Source organism: Acanthochromis polyacanthus, chromosome 7, assembly GCF_021347895.1.
Source record: "Acanthochromis polyacanthus isolate Apoly-LR-REF ecotype Palm Island chromosome 7, KAUST_Apoly_ChrSc, whole genome shotgun sequence".
NCBI classification, from domain to species: domain Eukaryota; kingdom Metazoa; phylum Chordata; class Actinopteri; family Pomacentridae; genus Acanthochromis; species Acanthochromis polyacanthus.
In genome coordinates, this window is record NC_067119.1 from 16,709,207 (window position 1) to 16,730,539 (window position 21,333).

General features: G+C 40.0%; 1 protein-coding gene across 1 annotated transcript in view; it reads right to left on the minus strand.

Moving 5' to 3' along the window:
- Positions 1 to 2,069: 2,069 nt before the first annotated feature.
- grid2 (glutamate receptor, ionotropic, delta 2) overlaps positions 2,070 to 21,333 on the minus strand; it is a 537,930-nt gene continuing 518,666 nt past the window's right edge. Inside the window, 2 exon segments of the mRNA XM_051950360.1 lie at positions 2,070 to 5,274; positions 16,012 to 16,252. Of these exon segments, the coding sequence (XP_051806320.1) occupies positions 4,816 to 5,274; positions 16,012 to 16,252 (700 nt within the window). The 3' untranslated portion in view covers positions 2,070 to 4,815.

Consider the following 21,333-nt stretch of genomic DNA (forward strand, 5'->3'; position numbering starts at 1 on the left):
GACATCAATCTTTTCTATTTTTTATTCATGTATTCATCATGGGGACGTCTTGCGGGGCTAGAGGTCTGGCGCCGAGCGTTCGCCCCCTCGTCCCACCTACAAGCCCCCCATCCAACGGGCCGGGCCGGGCTCCTGAAGCTACCGACAGGTTGGATATTGTAGCTGGCGATTATTAAAGTGTCGCGGCCACAATGGAGACTCTATGTTCCATTGGTCACGCCTGGGGGGCTTCTCGAGGGAGAGGGGCGGGCTCCCATTCCAATGCGCGAGAGGAGTCTGCGTGCTGCCCCTTCTCATTCCCATCTCCCGGGAGACCGGGGCGCGACGGGCACGAGACTGGAGTGAGGGGAACTGGACAGGGATCTCAAACCGTAACTGTAGCCTCCACGAAATTCACTCAGTCCAAATCTGGTTCTGTTTTAGATGAAGTGCACCCAAAACACAAGTGCAAATGTTCTTGTCTCTGAGCCACTGACCAGAAAGATCATGAAGAAAAAGGAGGAAAATAAAGTCTTCTCACTTCACACCTTCAAGGGAAACATTTTATTCATTCTTAATTTAGTTGACCGCTTTAGTTGGTATCAACATGTATGCCCTTAATATATACTTAGTCTAAATTCACATCTACCCAAGCACCTGCATTATTACTTACTTGTTGTGCATCATTACTATTCCAGTCATAACACTTTCAATTGGGTAATATTATGAGTGCAGAAACTTTAGCCCACTTATAATAAAATACTTCTACACTGATGTTTTCTTCAGGACTCTAGCAGCTTATATTTTTGTCCAAAACATCAGCTAGAACAATTTAAATGATGGTAAGCTTTCATTAACAAAAAGCATGAGTGAATGGTTTTAGACTACTCTCCATTGGGTTAAAAGGACAGAAAATCAGCACAGTGACTAAAATCAGGACCATTAAGGTGCTGAATGTGATATCATATCTTCAGTTCAAGTTGGATATCACTCACTTGTGTCCAATCACCATAAAATATCAATTTCTTACATTTATTTACAATAGTTTTCACAATTCCTCACTGCTGTTTATCGTGACATTGATTGAGGACAAACTGAGTGAACTCAAATCCAGAGATATGCAGCTCTCAGACAATTTGCTGGAGCTTAATAGTGCCACTATCTGGTCAAAAAAAGCTACTACAATGCAATGGTCCAATGAACTTGACAGCAGTCGTCCTCAGCAGTGTGTCTATCCAGCTGTTAACAGCAGCATACAAGCCTTTGAAGTGAGGACCTATTTGAAGTGAAAGGCACAAAAGCTCAGCTCAGGCTTGAACTTAAAATCTATTTTGCACATAAAATCATCTCACATCAGCAAAACCCATCTAAAATTTTACGGTAGGTCTTTGTATTTCCCCTTAACTTTGACCCAATTTTCTATCCTTAAATCTCTTTGGTATAATAATTTGCAGCTTCAATGTGTGAAATCACTCCATAATTAAATGGCATCATGCTGGCATCAATGAATTTCATTTACTGATCTGTTCTGGATCAAGTGACTCTTGTCAAATTTATAAAGTTCAGAAATTACACTATGACTTGTGGTTAACAACCCTCCACAGGCTTTTTTTGTTATAATTTTGATGTGTAACACCAGATTTTCTTTTTTTGAAATATTAAACCACTTGTGCTTTGCAGTCTAATGATTCATGTTGATAAAACAATCACTGTAACAGGAAAACAAGAGAGAAAAGCATAACTACTTACCCATATCTGCATCAACTTACCAGTAAGCTATGGCTTGTAGAGTACTGGGAAAAGAATAGAGACAAACCATATGTTTGTAAAGTCAAAACTGTAGAATGAAGTCTGCAAGTGATTTGCAAAGCACTATTTTGATTGCTGTGCCTCTGTTCACCCAAAAATGTTGAACCTCAAGGAATACAGGTTTGGAGAGACATGAGGAAAGTTTGACCCCATTTCACACAGAGCAATAAAATTTTACTGTAATTGCTGACAATTTGTTGTTTTTTCTCATGCTAAAGCTTGAAGTGTGACTTGTATTACATGGTTGTCTAGATTAGCAAAGACAACAAATACCATCCCACTGTAGAAAACCTGTTTATTAGACAAATTATACACAGAAAGCTTTGCCACTTGTAACAGAGGCCCCAGTTTGTTCAGTTTTTGAATAATATGCAACACATACAACAAAATAGGCCTATATTAAATACTGTACATCATAAATTTTTGAAAATTATCAAGTAAATCCTGTAGTTCTATGCATGAAATTAAAAATGTTAACAGATAGCAAAACAGCAAGTTTGTGCATGCTTTCTTTTTAGTGAACTTGCCACTTTTTGTTATTTAGCCAGCAAATGAACAAAATGAACTCAGGATGGCATGAGAGAAGCAAAAAAGTTCATGTACGTGTTTATGTTTACCATGGGCAGGACAAGGGAAACCAAATGCAGTAACGAGTCTGCTCAACTCAACACTAAAGCTCAACATGATATACTCTTTTCTTTTTGTTAAACAAAAATAGCATCAACATGTAAAATATACATTTTCATAATGTCTCTTTCATTTATACTAAATAAAATTTTTTAAATGTCTGTGTCCTATTTGTCATTCAATAGCCATACTGTAGCCTAATATAAGAAAAGAATGCCTAAGAATGCTTGCTTCAAAACACTGTGGCTTGACTGAGTTCTCTACACACAACATTTTGCAGTTTTAGTTCTTAAAGATAACAAACTGAAAACTTGTTCTAAACAACTAACATTATCAATTATTAATACAGTGTTAGTGTAAAAAGTTTGGTTCCATTTTACCAACCCACCCCCTAGTCCACAAAATATTGTTAATGTACCACTCCCAGTACCCACCCCAAAATGCACCTTAATGGTCTCATTTTAATTAATTGGCACTTTAAAAAAACACATTATATAAACAGTACCCTTAACATGAGAGATATGAAATAGAAGTGTATTTTGGACTCATCGCGTAAAAGGCAGCCATTGGGTTCCGATGGCCGTTGACTCTTCCAGACATTCCCAAGACCTACAGCACAACCATTGATCCGCTGCTCTTACATGCTTCCAGTACACGCTGATATTTTGGGTTTGACTGGAAGCTGGGAGGGTACAGCTAGCTAGTTGACATATAAGGCCTGTACTGAAGACGCTGATGCAATGGCTTCTCCTCAACATCAAAATCGACTCCATTTCACCACTTGAACCTGGTAAGAAGTGATTAATGACCTTGGATATGAAATGACGCTACAGAATGAGCTTTTATTTTTTAAACACTTGGGCCATGGTTGCACTAAAAGTTAAGCAAAACAAAGAAAAATTCAAAAATAGAGGTTTGAATGACTTAATGATGCAAAACCAGAGACTACAGCACTCATTTAGCAGTTTTTCAAAGTTTGCTGAGAGAAAAAAAACAATTAGACAGCTCAGAACAATGTTATTTTTTGTACTTCCTGACCAAAACACATTCCACGCATTAAAATCTATTTTTTTCAAAAACAAAACTCAATAAAAGACATATAATAAGCATAAGCTTTTTGAAGTCTTTCAGCTTGTCTTTTATGTTTTTTTCTTTTTTCTTTTTTTTTAGTCTTTAAGCTGCTTTTTATACCATCCCTTTTTATTATACCTCTGAGAGTCTGATTAGAGGGTCCCACCTTGACTTGAAAAGCAGATAGCACAGTACAGGTGAGAAAAGAAAAGGTCAGATCTACATACAATCACTTACAGGTCTGTGGGCACTGGTACAGTGCAGTGGGATTGACAAAGAGTTTAATGTGCATCAAAATGGTGAAAACAGTTTCAAGCTGATGCACCAAAATGGCAGAAGTAGTTTAAGATCGATGCACCGAACTGGTGATTCTACAGTGTCGTACTGTTGCACTGTCATGGCATTTCAACAGTTTTCAGACTGATGCACCATGAAGGTGTCAGGATGTGTTCAGCTGTAAAGTCTTAGGTCTAGTCAGGCCACCGTGTGGACACCATCTTGGAGATGATTACACATTTAGAACCCCAGGTATTGGTGAAAGAACACCAGAGAAGAGAAAACTGAGTATGGACTCCCACATAGTGAAAAGGCAGAGTAAAACTGGAGGAGAGGAATCTTCCAATATTCACTGAGATGGGGGCCTGTTCAAAACACTACAAGGGGCTGCTGTATGTATTCCGAGGGCTACAGACAAAACTATATGTTATATATGCCTTCACAAAATAACTGCCCGATAATTGCTTATTAGTTAGAGCCCCTTGGAGTTTTTTCATGGCTAAAGAGACCACCATTTATCCACTGATAACAGCCCTGGAGCTAACAAGAACATAGAAGTATTTCCTGGTGTTGGACTAGTATAAACTGAATCCTCCAATGGGGGTTCAGACAGTAATAGGAGTCAGGTCATTTCAGCAGTTTTCCATTACATGAGACATTCCTCATGTTATAAAACAAACAATAAAAAAGATCCCCTTTCACACATATCCCCCAAAATAATCCCCCAAACAATCACAAGAACAACAACAATAAAGCAAAGATTCAAGCCCCCCCTGCCCTGTCCCTTCTTGCACCTCACCAGCGTGGTTTGCAAGAGGATAAGAAACACCCCAACAGGCCTCCACCTCCTTCGTTTTCTCCACGAACAAAACAGACACCCCTTGGAAACACCCTAGCAGAAACTGAAAACAGAAAGATTCCTATGTACATAGATCTCTATCTTCGGACTTTTTTCGCTCAGCCACAACATATTTGTTTTACCACCCCATGATTGACTAACCACCTTGCCTCTTCCTTCTACTCTCGAAACCAACCATATCCGTTAGCAACTCCTCATATGGAGGTGCCCCTGTCTGGATCATTGCCGTATCCAAAGTTGGGTCCAGGACCTGTGGGCTGGTACGGGATGGAGGACATTGTTTTAATGGGGCTGCGGAAGAAGCCACCATTAGGAGCCCTCTGCCTGAAAGGGCCAACCCCGCCAGTCCGGTGGTCCTGGAGGCCGCCTCCACCACCGCTACCGAAACCAGCAGAAAATCCAGCGGCGGCTTTGGCAGAAAGGCTACGGCTTAGGGTCTGGATCTGCTCAGGGATGAAGGTGGTGGTGGTGATGTGGGTGTTACGGAAATCGCTGATCTGCTCGAGTGCCTGACGAGCAGCAGGCAGCGCATCCATGTCAAGGGGTGTTAAATCGACGGAAGAGGTGGAGAATTGCTTGTGGGGGCTTTCATCCTCGGTGCACAAGCTGTTAACCCGGCGGTGTAGGTGCTCCAGGTCGATCTCCTTATCGTCCTACAAATGGGGAGGGGCAGGGAAGGAGCAGAACGGAGAAGAGGACGCAGCAATGGGAAATGAATGAAGGGAAAACACGTTAACGGGAAGGAAAATAGAAAGAATATGTTGGAAAGACAGGATGAAAAAGGAATTGGATTGGCGAAAGATCCAGAGATAGGGTTTTAGCATGGGAGATTGGGATGAAGAGAAAGGAAGAAGAGAGCAGTAGGACAAGATAAGAGTGACGGGAATGTGAGACAATGGGGGTGGAAAGAAAGATAAGAGGGACAAATCGAGGAAAGTTTGATAAAAGAAGGAAGGGAGATACAGAGAATGAAGGAAAAGGAGTGAAGGTAGAGGAGGAAGGAAATGGAGGAACCAGAGTAGAGTATGTACAGAGAGGATATAGTTTGAAAAAGGGGACAATAATGGGATGTAATTGTATTCATCAACAAGGATGTCATTCATCCAACCAGTAAAAATGGAGTAAAGATAATTATTAAACCAAGAGAAGGTTGTTGGACAAAGCAGATGATAAAATGATGAGGGCAAGACAATGTGCCAACATGTCCAAACAAAGATTTTTGCACAATTAAAAATGGGATTCAAGTAGTAGTAATTACATTTGTTAAGGGTTAAAGTGAGAGTGATGCAAAATAAAATGAGTAAATGTTTGATTGTCACAGAGAGACATGGATGTGACAGGAAGTGGGGTGGAGCAAAGAGAGAGGAGGGGAAAGATGGAGGGAAGGATAGAGAAGCACACTCTGAGCTGTGGTCAGGATATTGAAAAAAAGAGAAACATACACACACTTCTACAAGGTCTTTACGGGGGTGCAGATAATCTGGAATACACACAGAAAGCACACCGCTGTCATGCTGTGTGCTCTGGGATTCCAGGGTGCTAGGTCTATAGTCAAGCAAGCATTACCATACACTGTCTACTGTTAAACTTTGAGTGCAACTTATCTATGGAAGACAGCCTGAATATTCAACAATGCCTTATTCATATTTTTTTGGCTGGTTCCTCTTATTCACATAGCATTATGGCAATTGTATGAAAAAAGAATTCACACTGAGACAGAAATCTCATTTTCAAGTGAATTCATACCAGAACATAATTCACTGCTATAGCTGCTTATGTGCTATGTATCAGTTGTGTCATACAATGCAGATGATTTAACTAAAACATGATTTAAAAAATCTTAGCAATTCTACCTAAAAACACAGAACATACATTAACTTAAGCTTTAACTTAACTTGCAGTATAAATTAAATGAAACTTATAAAAAATTACAAAGCATACATTAAATGTCTATATTCACATATGAATAACTTATCCACATAGTCTAGAGGATGGTAACACTCAGTGGGAGGTGTGTCATGCTTTTACTGCGTAGGATCAGGTGGACAGTAGTGCAGGGCAGCTCAGTTTGCAATGAATGAGGTGAGCATATAGAGAGGAGAGGACTCAGGTGAACGTAGGAACGGTAGAAAGTGCTGTGGAGAGTTTCCAAAATTTTGACACTTTTTTTACATTGTCCACATGCACGTGGCAATGTGTTTCTCCTGGTTTATGGGAAGTAAGGTAGGGGCAAGTTTTCTGAGGAGTCTTAGAGGTAGGTGGGGGACAGTGGGAGGGTGTCACATAACTTGGTGTTTTAGGCTTTGTGGTAATATTTGTGGGTTTTGTGATGACAGGATTCACATCACTGGGGGGTAAAGACAAATTTACTGACCGTGTCCTTTGGGTCTGGGGGTTCTGGAGGGGCTCTGGCCCTACTGTGTGTGGCTCACGGGCAGAGGGGACCAGCAGTGGTGCCCTCTGGTTACCATCTAAAGGAGGGACAGTGGGGGGAAGGAGAGAACGAGGGGGCGCTAATGTTTGTCGCGAAACTATCATACACAGACTAAAAGTTTGAAGGAAGGGACATTGTTGGGGTAGAGTTGGTATTAAAAGAAATGAAAGGAAGTGAAAGAGAAGAGTGAGTCATAAATGGTCAGTCTGCTGTCTGTGAAAGGAGACTAAGGGGTAACTACAAGGAGTGAGCAAAGGGGACTAAGGCATGGAAAAGTGAAAGGTTTGTGGCAGGACCTGACTGCGCTCATAGTATATTGTTAAGAAAAATGTTACATTTTCCTCTACAAAATCACCCAAATAATCCGTATCTATAATTACATATATAAAACAATAAATGTAAATCTATGAAATATACATCATTGTGTGATGACAAGGCCTCATTTGGGGAACAAAGCCAAGTTTAAACCACAGAATGGTTTTTGGCTTCATTTGGAATATGAGGTTTTGCAATAATCTCTATGTGACATAAAATAAATATCTCACTGCAGACTTTTATCTGGATATATAATATTAGAAATCATCTAACTCTCATCTGTTTAAATACGATGCTCCATTTGCCTCTACATAGAAAGACAGCACCCTCTAATGGCAAAAAGGCATTATTGCACACATAGTCAACTGGCAACATGCCAGGTAAACAAACGTTTAAAAAGAGGTACTTATGCTTCTAACAGAGAGCTTTGCTATCATGGAGATACCAAAGTTTGAACCCTGCTCCCTGATGTTCATCACTTCTTGTAATAAACTATCATTCATATATCATGACATTTCAAAAAGCATCTGTCTTCAAGCATTACTAACCAATTCTTTTATTTCTATCTTCTATTGTATGTATAACCTTGGGGTGGGAGGTGAGGTGGTGAAGGTGGTCATTCTCATTTTGGGGGTGATCTCGGAGGGGTTGGCGGGTTCGTAGGAGTGCTGCACAATCAGAGCGCAGGGGATGTCGCAGCATGCTGGGGGCTGGTAATGGGTTGCGGTGGGGGCAGTGGTGTTGGCGGTGTTGGGGGTCTGGTTCTGGGTCTGACTGGCCAGGGCAAGAGGGTGCTCATTGGGGCTGTGAGGACACGTCTCGGCGGCTTGCCTGGCAGATGGGCCATCTGCCTGTGACTGGTGTGAGTGTGTGACGTGCAAGTGTGCGTGTGTGTGTGTGAGCGAAAGGGTTGAGAGGAGAGAGTCAGAAAGAGAGGTGATGACAGAGAGATGTGGAGTAATTCATGTGTGTTTTTGTGTGTTTGTGTACATGCATGTTGGTGAAATTAAAACAAGCCCCAAACAAAAAAAAAACCCAACAAAAACAAACAGACGCACAGGCAGACAAACAGCAGGCGGACCGAGTCAGAAAAGGGATGAGTGACAGACAAGATCAGGCAGATGGAAGGATGGTAAGGTGGAGAAGAGAGAAGTAAATTGGAGAGACAGATGGGCGGGGGGTGAGCAAGAAGAAAGACATGGCAGTCAGTCAGCACACACAGTTAAGCAGGTCGCTCTGTGTTGTGTCCTTAGAGAGACATTCACACAGTCTTTATATACCTGGAAAGGTGAGATGTTTAAATGCCATTTTGTATTGCTCTCTCCCTCTCTCTCTCTTTCTCTCTCTCCCCCTCGCCCGCTACACCCCTCAACACAGAGTACTTATCTACAAAAACAAAACAAAAAGGCAATACGAGAGCTTTGAGCCACAGTGACACACATCATTACATAGAGTTAGAACGAGGAGACTGGCAATTCCCATCCAAACCACAAACATCCAAAAATATAAGCCTGTTTTGTGTGTAAAAAAGAATTTGATACACAAGGAAGTGCCAGCTCTTCTCATGCTAAATCTACATGGATTAAATGATATATCAGACATGGTCAAAACCACAGATGTTACCATTATGGAAGAGTTCTGACAATGATAATTGTTATATAGTTACTCTCAATGTTTAATTTTTGAAGCTGAGATTGTTCTCACTGACAGAACTCTTTCATACAAACCTCTGGTTGAACATATATAAATATATATATACAGGCCAAAAGAGATAAAGCCATACAGCTGCCCTGTTATGAATGAGATGGGCTTCAGACACTTGTCGGTAAATAGCTTATCAAAAGCATTCAGAGCAACGTCAAAAGTAGTGTTCAGGGCACCTTGATCGATTTTTTTATCAGCTACACAGTACTATCATTACAAAATATTCCCAAAATGACTTCAGATGCTTCTGAGCACAATAAAAGTGTAGCAATAGACAGAACATGATGATCTCCAAAAAAATGCAGGTACAATGCATGTTTATTTATTAGAAAATTAAAATATGCTATCAAAGATCCCAAGATAATAGGAATCAGTTTCGGGGAGACTCTTAACACACACTTATATGCCACTCTCCTTTATATTGTGTGCATTATATCCTTGTGAAATGAGCTCAGTCATGATACAGCTCTTATCACTCGTTACCCACATTAGTCAGCTCTATGGAAGGGTGTGTTTATTTGTGTTTGTGAGTGCATAAGCCCGATAGAAATACTCAGAAGCAAACACCAAGAAGCAGGCTTGTAGATAACAATGTCAGCCATTCCACAACACAGAACTGCAGCACAAACACAAACACGGACACAGTCAGAAGCAGTTAGCACACATTAGAGCATACAGTATGAATGTAGAGGCATGTACATATACAGTATGTGATTGTGCATGATGTAGTGTATATATATATATAAAAACACAAAGACACAAACACAGTTTAGTTGTGTTAGAGTTTGAACAGTGGCTTGTGCTTTGTCATGTTTGCAGAAAGCGAATGTGGGTGTGTGGGAACTGGCTGCGTTGCTACGGCCATAAGAAATTGATGGATGAATGTGGCGATGATTTGTGCCAGTGATTACAAAGTGTAAGTGAATTCCATCCATCTTGAGGATAACCTGATTCTTGCTGGTGAGAAAAGGAGCAAACTCAAACTACCTGGGTTTTATGGAGCACATTTAAAACAAATTGAACAATGTGTAGCTTGCATTAATGGGCTTAATGACACAAAGTTTTGAGCATTCCTTATTTTGATGCAAGCTTGGGCATGATGGAAGAGACAAGCTTAATATGAGGCAGTGATAATGTGTCTGCATGCAGGTGTGAGGGCGAACTCACTGGTGTGTGTTATTATAAGAGCAGCGATACTGGGGGAAGCTGTTTGTCATCATCAGCGAGGACAAATGAGGACATCAATGTAATTTTCTAATTAGAAATCATTAGCAACCTAAATGTGTACTTTGGTCTACATAATCCATAGGCCTTGTTTAACAAACATCTGTGAAAGAGAAGATCTCTATGACATAATTCTACTGAGCGTGCATTAATTCAGTTTTTATATTTGTGCACTTGCTGAGAAAATCATATAAATCACATTGAGCTTGACATTAGACTGAGTTCTCTATACAGAAAGTCCATATATGTCTGTGTTGGAGTAGGGCATTGGAGGCAGTCCTCATGCCAAGTCTGCACTCCCAGTGCATCTTCCTGGTGCCAGTGTCTTACTCAGCCAAGTTTTCTAGGCCCACGCATAAAGAGATTGTCACCAGGCTTTCTGATTTTATGTGAAGCTTGCAGAAAATGCACAGAGAGCCACATGCTTTTGGCCCATCGTTACAGTCTCAAGTGGATTCAACATTCACAGTGACAGGAAGATGGAGGCCAACAAGTTTTTCATTTAAACTGACAGAGAGCAAAGCGTCTGGTGGAGTTAATTACAAGCTTTATGGTTTACTTCACTTTATTAATTTAACTTTAGGAAGCTGGATGACTTTAAACACACTAGACTTACTCCACTGGCCATGACTAAGGCCAAATTGCATGCAGCAGCAGAGATTTCCCCAGTCGATAAATTGCAACATATGCAATTGATCTAATTAGCCGCTTTGAAGTTGACTTAAATTTGTCTTCCTTCCTCCGCTGAGTCAGGACATGCTGCAGTGGTCCCAGCTTGACTCTCTCCTGCTCTGTTCTCAGCAGCCATCTTTGCAGCTGGTTCAGCCATTTGAAACATTCAGCACAGATGGTGATTTGAGATCAGAGTATGGCATTCCCACTGTTTTCACATATATTATGACAGGGCTATGTAATGGGAAATAAGAAATAATACCTCTAAGTTTGATGAAGTGAGTTCTGTCTTCAAGTTATCTTTACAGAAAAGTAGTAAATCTTAGGGGTGCGTATGAGTGAATTACTTTGTACAGTATTCCCACAAAATGGATTTCGTTTTGTTCCATTCATTTGTGAAAAGTGGTGAATTAAAACATACGAGAAGTTCAAATCCTGCCTACTTTTTGGCCTACATACATCTGGTCATTCACTGAGCGTGCCTCACAGATTGTTGGCTCCAGAAAGTTATTTTGTTTGATGTCGCTCCGAAGTGGAAAAGATGTAGGTGTGGAAGTTGTCAGATGCTGTTCGACGCTTCGACAAATGTTTTGTTTGACACATACTGACTCCTTTATGTTCAGTTATTGCTCTGAAAAACCTCAGGCAGCACCAACAACAATCAATAGGTCAATGCTGTGACAGGGTGAAGGATAAATGTCAGGGGTCAACCATCAAAAACAATCACGGTTGACTGAGCCAACTGAATTATCACGATGAAAGAACTGAAGGAGTTCTTCTAATAATGCTCCATACATTTGGACTTAACTTAGAAATCCCATTTGTTTTACTCCCACCATTTCAATGCTTTGTTTTGATTCACATTCAAATAAAATCTCACTCTCTCGTCTAAGCATACGGAATGAAACAACTTCAAATTTGCATATCTATACCATTGACTCTCCATGAGCTATTGGACTTTGGTTATATTTTATCCATATAATGGGGCATGTGTCAACACAAATTACATAAACGACCACTAAATGTAATTGTATATGAAATGCATCCATTTGTGACTTCTAAATCAACAGCAGCGTCCTCACTCTGACTTTGACTGCCTAATGCTCTTATATGTGACACCTTGAACAAGATCTACAAAGAGAATCAAAGACGACTACCATTCAAATCCCCGCTGTCCTTCCTATTCACTGACGCGACGCCTCTCTTGCGCTCAGTCAGGGGCTGATTCCACTGGCTGCTCTTCGTGGCTAATGAAGATAGCAGGGGGCCGGTGTGTTTGTTTGTGTTTAAGCTGAACCACACTGTGCTTAACATGACTTTGGGTTCATCGTCTTTGTGGCTGCTCAGTGGTAGACATGACTACTGGTCTGAATGACAGATTAAAGCTGCTAACTGAGCAGGGAGTAGGAGGTCGGGGGTATGTGGTGTGTGTGTGTGTGTGGGTATGGCTGCGTGTGCACTGAAAAAAAAGTTTGCCTGACAATGGATAAGAAGACACTGTCAGTCAGTTGCATGCCAATGACGCATGTGTTGCAACATATAATGGAGATCCTCATATTCAGGAAATTATTAACATGTCATCCAACAAACACATTTTTTAACTGCTTAGACACTAAATCAACTAAGATGAACAATCTCTGTTTCAGTTACACCCAGTGGGATGCTAACACGCTGGGCAAATATCTATTATCTGATTTAGCAATGCAATTAGATTGTAGAAAATGAAATTATGGCAGAAATATAAAAGAAACTAAATTAAGCTTAAGCAGATTGGACTGCAGTCAGCTAGCTTGTGAACATGTTGCTCTATTCTCATTAGACTTGTAGTCAGCTTCATGACGTATTACACCAGATGCATGGGGAACATGAACACAGAAAATTGCCTGCTATGGGGGGAATCTGCATGCGAATGTATACCGCCTCCTTATCTAATCCCAAAAGTGCACAAGTCCCTTCGTAACATCTTCAACTCTAGCCTTAAACCGAATGAATGTCTAAAGAGAAGAGAGCAAGGAGTGCAAATGAAATTAAACAATTAAACAGATCAATGCACAAAAAGCCCAAAGGACATGTAATAAATGCAACTACGGTAATTATTGACTGCTGTTGATCTCTTCCAAGCAGTTGCAGGGGGTGTGTTGGACTGCAGTAAACAAAAACTTCCAGACATGCCTGTGCATATAATAGTTGATGTTTCGCATTATTTAAGTCACAAACCACCTATTTGTCTGCAATAACTCACAAATCAAATTTTTGTTTGTGGTAGTTTATCTGCCCTTCATGTCAAAGAACATCAACACTCACAGTCACATCATTCCCTTCAATGAAGACTAAATCTAGAAATTTGAAATTGCAGTCACGTAGCAATGCAATTATTTAGGATGAGATGCAAATGTTTATTACTCATTTGATGATTTGGAACCAGTGGTTCATACAATTTTTGTGTTGTAACTTTTCTTTAAATCACTTTCTAGATTCTGTTCTGGGTTTTTTCTCATGCAAAGTAACCTGATCTGTCTCTAAATCATCCTGGGTCACAATTTCCATTTCCCATCTGATAGTCATCTTTTCTAATTTATTCTTATTGGACCTGAAAAATAGCAGAAAAACAAAGATTAAGGAGAAGTCTCTTGCTTATTTCTGCGAGTCAGAATCATGCAGAGATGTTCAAACAGACATCCCAAATGTGTGTAATAGTCAAATTTTTACTTTTATAACATGCATCTTAACAAGCAGGCAACAATATCCAGAATACATTATGTTCAAAACACCTCTCCTCTGGTTGTCAGTAAATTGGTTTTATTTCTATAAGGACTGAATGTTTAATGATAGGTTAGGAATTCATTCTGCATTAATTCTCTGAAGTCATTATCCACAAGTTAACCTTAACCTGCCTTTATCAAACAGCTTCCTCTGAAAGGAAAAAGCAATTGTTAGAAGGGGAAGTAATTTACCTGATGGCAGAAACATTTTCTGCTAAAAATTAATCTGTGCTGCTTCATGCCTCAGTCTAATTTGTTACCAACACATAAATAATTAACTCTTAACCAAAAGTGAAAATATTATTTCACACATAATTACATTTCTTTCAGTTCATCAGTGGGATGTTTTGCATATCAAACTTGCTATATTTTGCGTCAACTTTTCAGTTTTGACTAAAGTTATTTACACAACCACTTTCGTGTTTGGTGTTTTGAGAAGCATACCATTGAGCGTATGAGGTTATGGGGAGGAAGCTGGTTCAAATCCTTGTTGAACCCCTTTGTGGATAAGACAGTTAGTGGAACAGAGAGGCTCCAACAGTGGCTATTAGCTTGTGTAAATAGGGTGTTTTAGAAGAAAAGCAGCTAATCATGCTGCCATTTGGGGTGTTCTTTGAAGATGCTACCTGTCTTATCTCATGGTGGAGCAAACAAAGCTACCACATCACAACAGACTACAGGGTTCCAACCAGACAGTGATGTTGCCAGAGTCATTTTGATTGCCTCAAATGATATCCCCGCTGAGGTGATCAACCGCACATAGCCTGATTGGATATTTCACAGGGTGCTGCTGCTAATTTACAAGGTGGAGTATTGCCACTGTTTCAGGGAGAACACTGGTATAAATATCCATGTTAATACTGTGAGTCAATGTTTCTGACTCTGCCTTGGTCTGCAGCTTTCCAACAGGCCCTCCAGCTGTTTCTGTATTCTGCTTTTAAGGTTGCCAGTGTCCTCTTTTCTCAAAAACATTAACCTTGCAGAAAAATAAATGGTTGATTACCCCGTTCACACCGACAACTTTTCATCACTTTAAATTAATCAACGCCATCAAAACAGCATTAATAAATCATGAAAAAAAAGAGGCGAGATTTTGCTAGATGCCACTGGTAGCATCATACTAAATGCAATATAGGGACAGGAGAAAATACTGGCTGGTTTTAAGAGTTGACATTTAGAATAATCATTGATAGTGAGGATCTGAACTGGGATTGTGTTTTGTCAGTGTGTAAAAAAGATGCAGGGATTTTGTGAATGTAATGCAAATACAGTATTGTCAGAGCGGTTCTTTCATAGTATCTAAAGCACTACCTAAAATCTGCCTGTGTGTACAGAGTCAGTATGTGTATAGTAAATATATCACTGTGGCCATCAATTATTATATCACACTTAATGTTAGATATCTTATTTGGCATCTCTAGGAATTGGCAGAACTATAATGAGGAATAAGAAGGACTACCACATGAGGGAAAAATTAATGCTCTCTTCAATCAAGTTAAATTTGCTGCCTAATTCAGTTTACGCTCACATTCAATTTGCTTTTGGCAGAGAATGTCTCTTTGGTTAATCATTTTGATAATTTGACGGTAACTTTAATTACACAAACAATTAGAATTAATAACACGACAGGATGCTTTATGCGCTGACGGAGATCGTGATCGTGGGTGAAGTGACTATGATGTTCTCTGGGCTTCTGAAAGGAGTCAAGTCCTGTTTGACTTGTCTTTGCCAGCATTATAAAGCACGATATAACACTACGCAAAAGATCGATGTCCGTTGTATTATTGGGGAGCTAATAAAGGACCTTCAATACTATTTTTGACAGAATGTGCAAAAGGCTAGCAATAAATACATTTCCAGCACAGCTATCAGGAGTACTGCTGACGTTGCTTGTGAGTAAATGTGATTCAGGAGAAGTGACACTGGGAACATGGGAATATTTCAGTGGTTCCAGATGTTGTCAGTGTCACATCTCCTTCACAGTGACAGACTTGCTATTACGTCTAGTGCTCAGGTTTCCTGACTTTGAGTAATTGGTCACAAAGTCTAGCCGTTGCGTTTCATCGGGCTCTCCTTGCACCTGAAACAAAACTCATCATCAGTCCCATCAATCTCTGTTTATTTTTATTTTACTACAATTTGTCCTCACCCTGATGCCTCCATTCCCTTTGAATTATATATTTAATATTTTCTTTTCCTTTCACAACATACTATCGTAGACTCTGCACCTCTCTTTGGACCATCGTTCCTCCTTTCAGTCACCCATCCATCCCCCCTACCTCCTTGGAGGGGACCCGGGATCCCTTCCTTCGTGACCACCAGCTTTCCACCATGGCAATGAGGCAGGAGAGGACCACGCCAGCTGCCAGGACGCAGAAAACGCCAGCGAAGCTGTGAATATCAAGGGCATTTCCACGCTGCCGTGTCTGGACTGAACTGTAGAGGTCACATGGGCTGTCCTTGGGCCACCACTTGAGTTTTAGTATATCCATGTCACCATTTTGCTGGAGCTCCAAGATTCTAAGATAGAGGGAAAGACACTGGCATGTAAGCAGAGAGCCATATACAGGAAGCAGCCATACTTGAAACATATACTAACACAAGCTACAAAATAAATATAACAAAAATATAAAGAGTGAATTTCAAAAATTGGCAACCTGCAAAGCTCTGTAGTTACAACTTTCATTTCTGGTAAATAACAAATAAATAAAGATATACATGTGAAAAGCCAGAGATATATAGATGTTTGAGTAGAAAGTCTGCACAACAATATGAAAGTAGAAGTAAATAACTCATTGATGGTGTTTCAGTGCCATTTTAATAATCACAGAGCCAAAATGATTGTCATCCATTCATAAACAATCACAGAAAAGAAAATATTTGCACAAGTCAATTACACAAAACCCAACGACACTGCAGCTCAAACTGCAGCTGCTGTAACTCCCATCTTCCATTTGAGGGCAGTGTTTGCCAGATGAAATCCTCCCTGATCCCTGACAACCATATTGGGCTGTCAAACTCATTATGGCTAACATTAATATGTTTTGCAGCACAGCACGAGTACACTGCCACAATGTCATTATGCAGCCGAGCTTTAGTCCCACGATTGATGGCTTCAGAGAGGATACAGCTCAGAGGTTGATGGGGTCCCTCTGTTAGCCTTCAGCTTATTATTTAACTGGGTCGTTCATTTTGGTTTGGAAGAGAACTGCAGACGCACACAGAGAGACAGGCATACAGATATTTAACAGGCGATTTGCCATGGAGTAGAGAGGGGCAGGGGAAAAACACGAAAAAGACAGACAAAGACGGAGGCAAAAAGCATTTCAGGAATACGCATATCTCCCTTGCAGACACATACGTACTAACATAGAGCAAATGAAAATATAAATGATATATTAAGTCACCACACTTACTGACACCAACAAGGCAGATACACATTCAGACATGCACAAAGTCACTAACTTGACGGGATACACACCCAAGCAAACGTAACCAGAATTCATACATGTGCACACTCAGATGTTTGCAATTATCTGCAGAATTTCCTAGGGCCAACGCCTCTTACAATTTCAACGACAACTTGAATGGCAGTGCCCATCTCTCATCATCGGTTTTCCTCATACTGAACACACAAAATGGACTGAAATCAATCAAGAAATGCAAATGAACCTTGCAGACAGTTTACATAATTAATTTCATCCACAATAACTAGAAAACATGGATCATTTCGATGTAAATCAGCCAAAGCGGCTCAGTACACATTGCTATAAACATGTCGCTCTCATTCGCCATTTTATCATCACTTTGTGAGCAGGTAGGACTGGAGAATTACATGACTGAGTAATGGCAGTAATGGTTGTAGGACAGGAGGAAGAGAAGAACGGCAATAAGAGACCAAAAAACTAATTAGAACAGCAAATCCACCAGCAATCATTCTAATGAGAGATCATGTCCACCGACTGCTTCTGACTGTAGAACTGTTTGGCTCAGATCAGTATAGATTAGCACCATGATTAGATAAGACTTTTATACTGATGATGTGCAATATGGAATGAAAACAAATAAAACTGCACTCATCTACATTGATAGCAGAAGCAGAATACTATCCATCAACCTTGCACTTGTTGTTCTTTAGTGGTGCACTGAGCCCCTCTTCCTTTACTTTCAAACACGTTGCTCAGCTACTTTTAGACTGTGATATTGTATAACAGAAGACTTTTGCCTCTGAAATTGCTTCATGCTTGACCACTCTGTGCATCCTCCGAGCTAGACTGCTGATTGCTCAAGGAACAATAGCCCCAAAACACTTCACTGTTGCATGCCAGGCACACTGTTGAATTGGAAGTTGGCATCCCTAAGATTGCACTGTTGAACAAGAGCCTGTGTTTGTTCATTTATTAAGGACCATCCAGGTGAACACTGTCACATCCAGGAAAGATATGCAGCTGATGTCATATATTCAACGCATCTAGCTGAAGCTAAGGGTCTGCCCGTCCTTTGGGATAAAAACAACAGGACAGATAAAACTGTATGAATCTGTACAGTGCTATGGAAAATATTCACCCCGCTTCTGGTTTCTTTTACTGATAATACAAACTGTGTCAGATTTTTACATAATTGGTGTGCCAACAATCGGTGTGTGTGAATCTGAAAAAACAAAGCTTTTTGAGTGTGACAAAAGTAGAAAAGTGCTACATGTATGTGGAGACCATTTACCATTTTTCTAAAAGATTACTGTATCACTTGGAGCAAATATCATGGTGAACAAAATAATCAGCCCCCTGAGCTTAACAGCTAGTTGAGCCTCCTTTAGCAGCAACAATTGCAACTTGATGAGTGAGGATCAATCTTTGACATTGTGGAAGTACAATTTTGGGTGACTCTCCTTTGCAGAGTTGTTTCAGTGCACTCACATTGGGATGTTTGTGAGCATGAACTGCTCTTTTCTCATTCTGCCACATCATCTGAGTGGGGGACAGGTCCAGACTTTGATTAAATGAGCCAGACTTCCTCTTACGCTTGAGGTCATTTTCTAACTGCATAATCCAGTTGCACTCGCGTTTCAGCTTGCAGAACAATGACCTGAACCATCTTCAGAATTTCCGAATAGAGAACAGACTTCATGTTTCCCACAATTATGGCAAGTTGCCATGGCCTTGAAGCAGCACGGCATCCCTACAACGCCACACTGCCACCTCCATACTTGACCGACCAATGAAATAATGATCATTTTAGTGCAATTCTATGTTCGGTTAAAGCCAGACGTAAAGGAACTTGTGTTTTCCAAACAGTTCAACTTTTGACTCACCACAGAATTTAGGACAATCTCCCAAAAAGTTTAAGGGGTCATTAAGGTGTGTGATTCCAAAATCAGATGAGCCTTAATGCTGTTCCGGTCGAGCAGATTTTACACCTCACCAGTCTTCCATCAGTGCCATTTTTGCCCAGTGTCTTTCAGAGTCACTAACACTGACATTTACTGGGATGAGAAAAACCTGCAATTTCCTGGATGTTCCTCTTGGATCTTTTTCTGACTTGCTGGATGAGTTACTGGCATCCTCTTGGAGGGATTTTGGAAGGTGGGTCATGTTTGAGAAGGTTAACTATGGCTCCAAGTGTTCTCTATTTGCAAATAATGTCTCTCACTATGAAGTCCCAGAGCTTTAGAATTAGCTTTGTAAACCTTCCCAGACTGATGTATTTCGCTCACCTTCTCCATTATCTCTTCTAGAATCTTTGGATTTTGGCGTAGTGGCGACTGGTGAGACATTTTTGCCAACCTCATGCTTTTCAAAATGGTCTATTCTAAATGCTGATTTCATTAAAACAGAACATGTAGTAATCAGGCCTGGGTGTGTGTCATCCGGTTGGAACCAGTTCTCAATGTAGTTTGATAGTTTTCTGAAACAAGCAAACTATGGGAAGGATGAGTACTTAATTTGTTTCTACACTTCTCCTATATTCTCTGTGTTAACACTGCCAGCAGTTCAGCAAAAAAATCCATGAAGTTTTGTCCCGATTAGCTGGAGCTGAGTCATTAATAGCTTAACAAGTGCAGAAGAGTGAAATATTTTGAGTTTTTAGTTTTTACACAATCTGCTTAATACAAACATTTCAACATTTCTTTGTTTAATGAGACAAGTAGAATTAGGTGATTTTGAGGAAATACAACAATCTTGAGCTTAGATATAGTTAGTTTTCCTATGGAACGACGTGTCAAAGATGATTTTTTTTAAAGGGCAGTCGAAAAAGGGAAAATGTGATGATTTGTTCTGTTTTTATAGTTTATGGCTCTGATAAATTGTGTAGTTTTGGTGGTTTTTTTATCTTTTCTTTTTCTTTTTTTAATAGCGAGTCTTTCAAACTCACTGCAGGGTTTTGGTGTTCTGAGTGTTGCTTACCCTGCAAAAGCTTTGTCTGCTTGTTTTCTGAGGGCAGTGTGTTCCATAACAGTGAATATTTGAGTTTAACTATTCAAAAGTTGTTTTGTGCTTTGGAACTACAGTTAATTTTCTGTTTCTCTCGTATGACTGCTTGATTTGCTGTTTACAAAATATTGGACACATTATATGGGACAAGAGGATTTACGCACTTGAACATATTCTTACATATATTTTTATGAACGAGAATCTTAAAAATCTTTCAAGACTTCGAAAGAATGATGGTTTTTTTTTTTAATTTGGCAATGGGGTCACTTCACTAGTATCAGATCTATCATCAGAGTCAGAAAAAACTTTATTCATCCCCGAGGGTCAATTAGGTAGGCAAAGAGCGTGACATTAAAAAAGAGCAAGAGTAAAAACAAAGGCACAAAAAAGGTGGGTGGGCGAAAGCAGCAGATTATGTGCAGAAATAAAATAAAATAAAGGAAGTATAGTAAAAGCAGTAATTAAAACAGCATAAAGTACAGAATTGCAGTGTAAAAGTAAAGTAGATCGCATCTGAATGACATTGTAATATTGCACATGAGGACAGTGTAGTTATTGGACATGAACAATACTGCACAAAGCTTAAGGTTATTGTGACCGCTTACAGTTCAGAAGGAGAACAGCTTACAGGACAAAGCTGCTACCTTTAAAGTTTGTATACTGACATTGCAGACTTGACTATTGCTTATAAGACCTGGGCCTAGATAAACACACAGTGGGATCTGAGTGATATATTTGGTCTTATCAAATGAAAACAGTACAGTCTTGGAAATCTTCTAACATGTTCATGAGAATCCAAAGTAATACCTGGATATTTAAATTTACACACTTCTTCCACTTACTTTGATCAATATTTTAAAATTTAAAAATACCAACACTTGGCACCCTATAGGTATGATTCTGTGCCAAGCAGCTATTTTGCGTCACAAAGTTTAAACAGCATCGTCAGCAGTTTGTTCTTAGCTAATGAAAGTATCACAGGAAAATCGCTGTTTACGAAAATTCAAACAAGTTTTTCCCCAGAGAAGTGTTGTGCTTTTCACACAGTACTGACCTTTTTATCTGTCATTCTGACAATAGATTCTTCACACACGCACAGGAACGCACAAACAAGCCTCCTGTCTGACAGACGGCTTCAGAGAAAGACGGATTACACGCGGGCTAATGAGA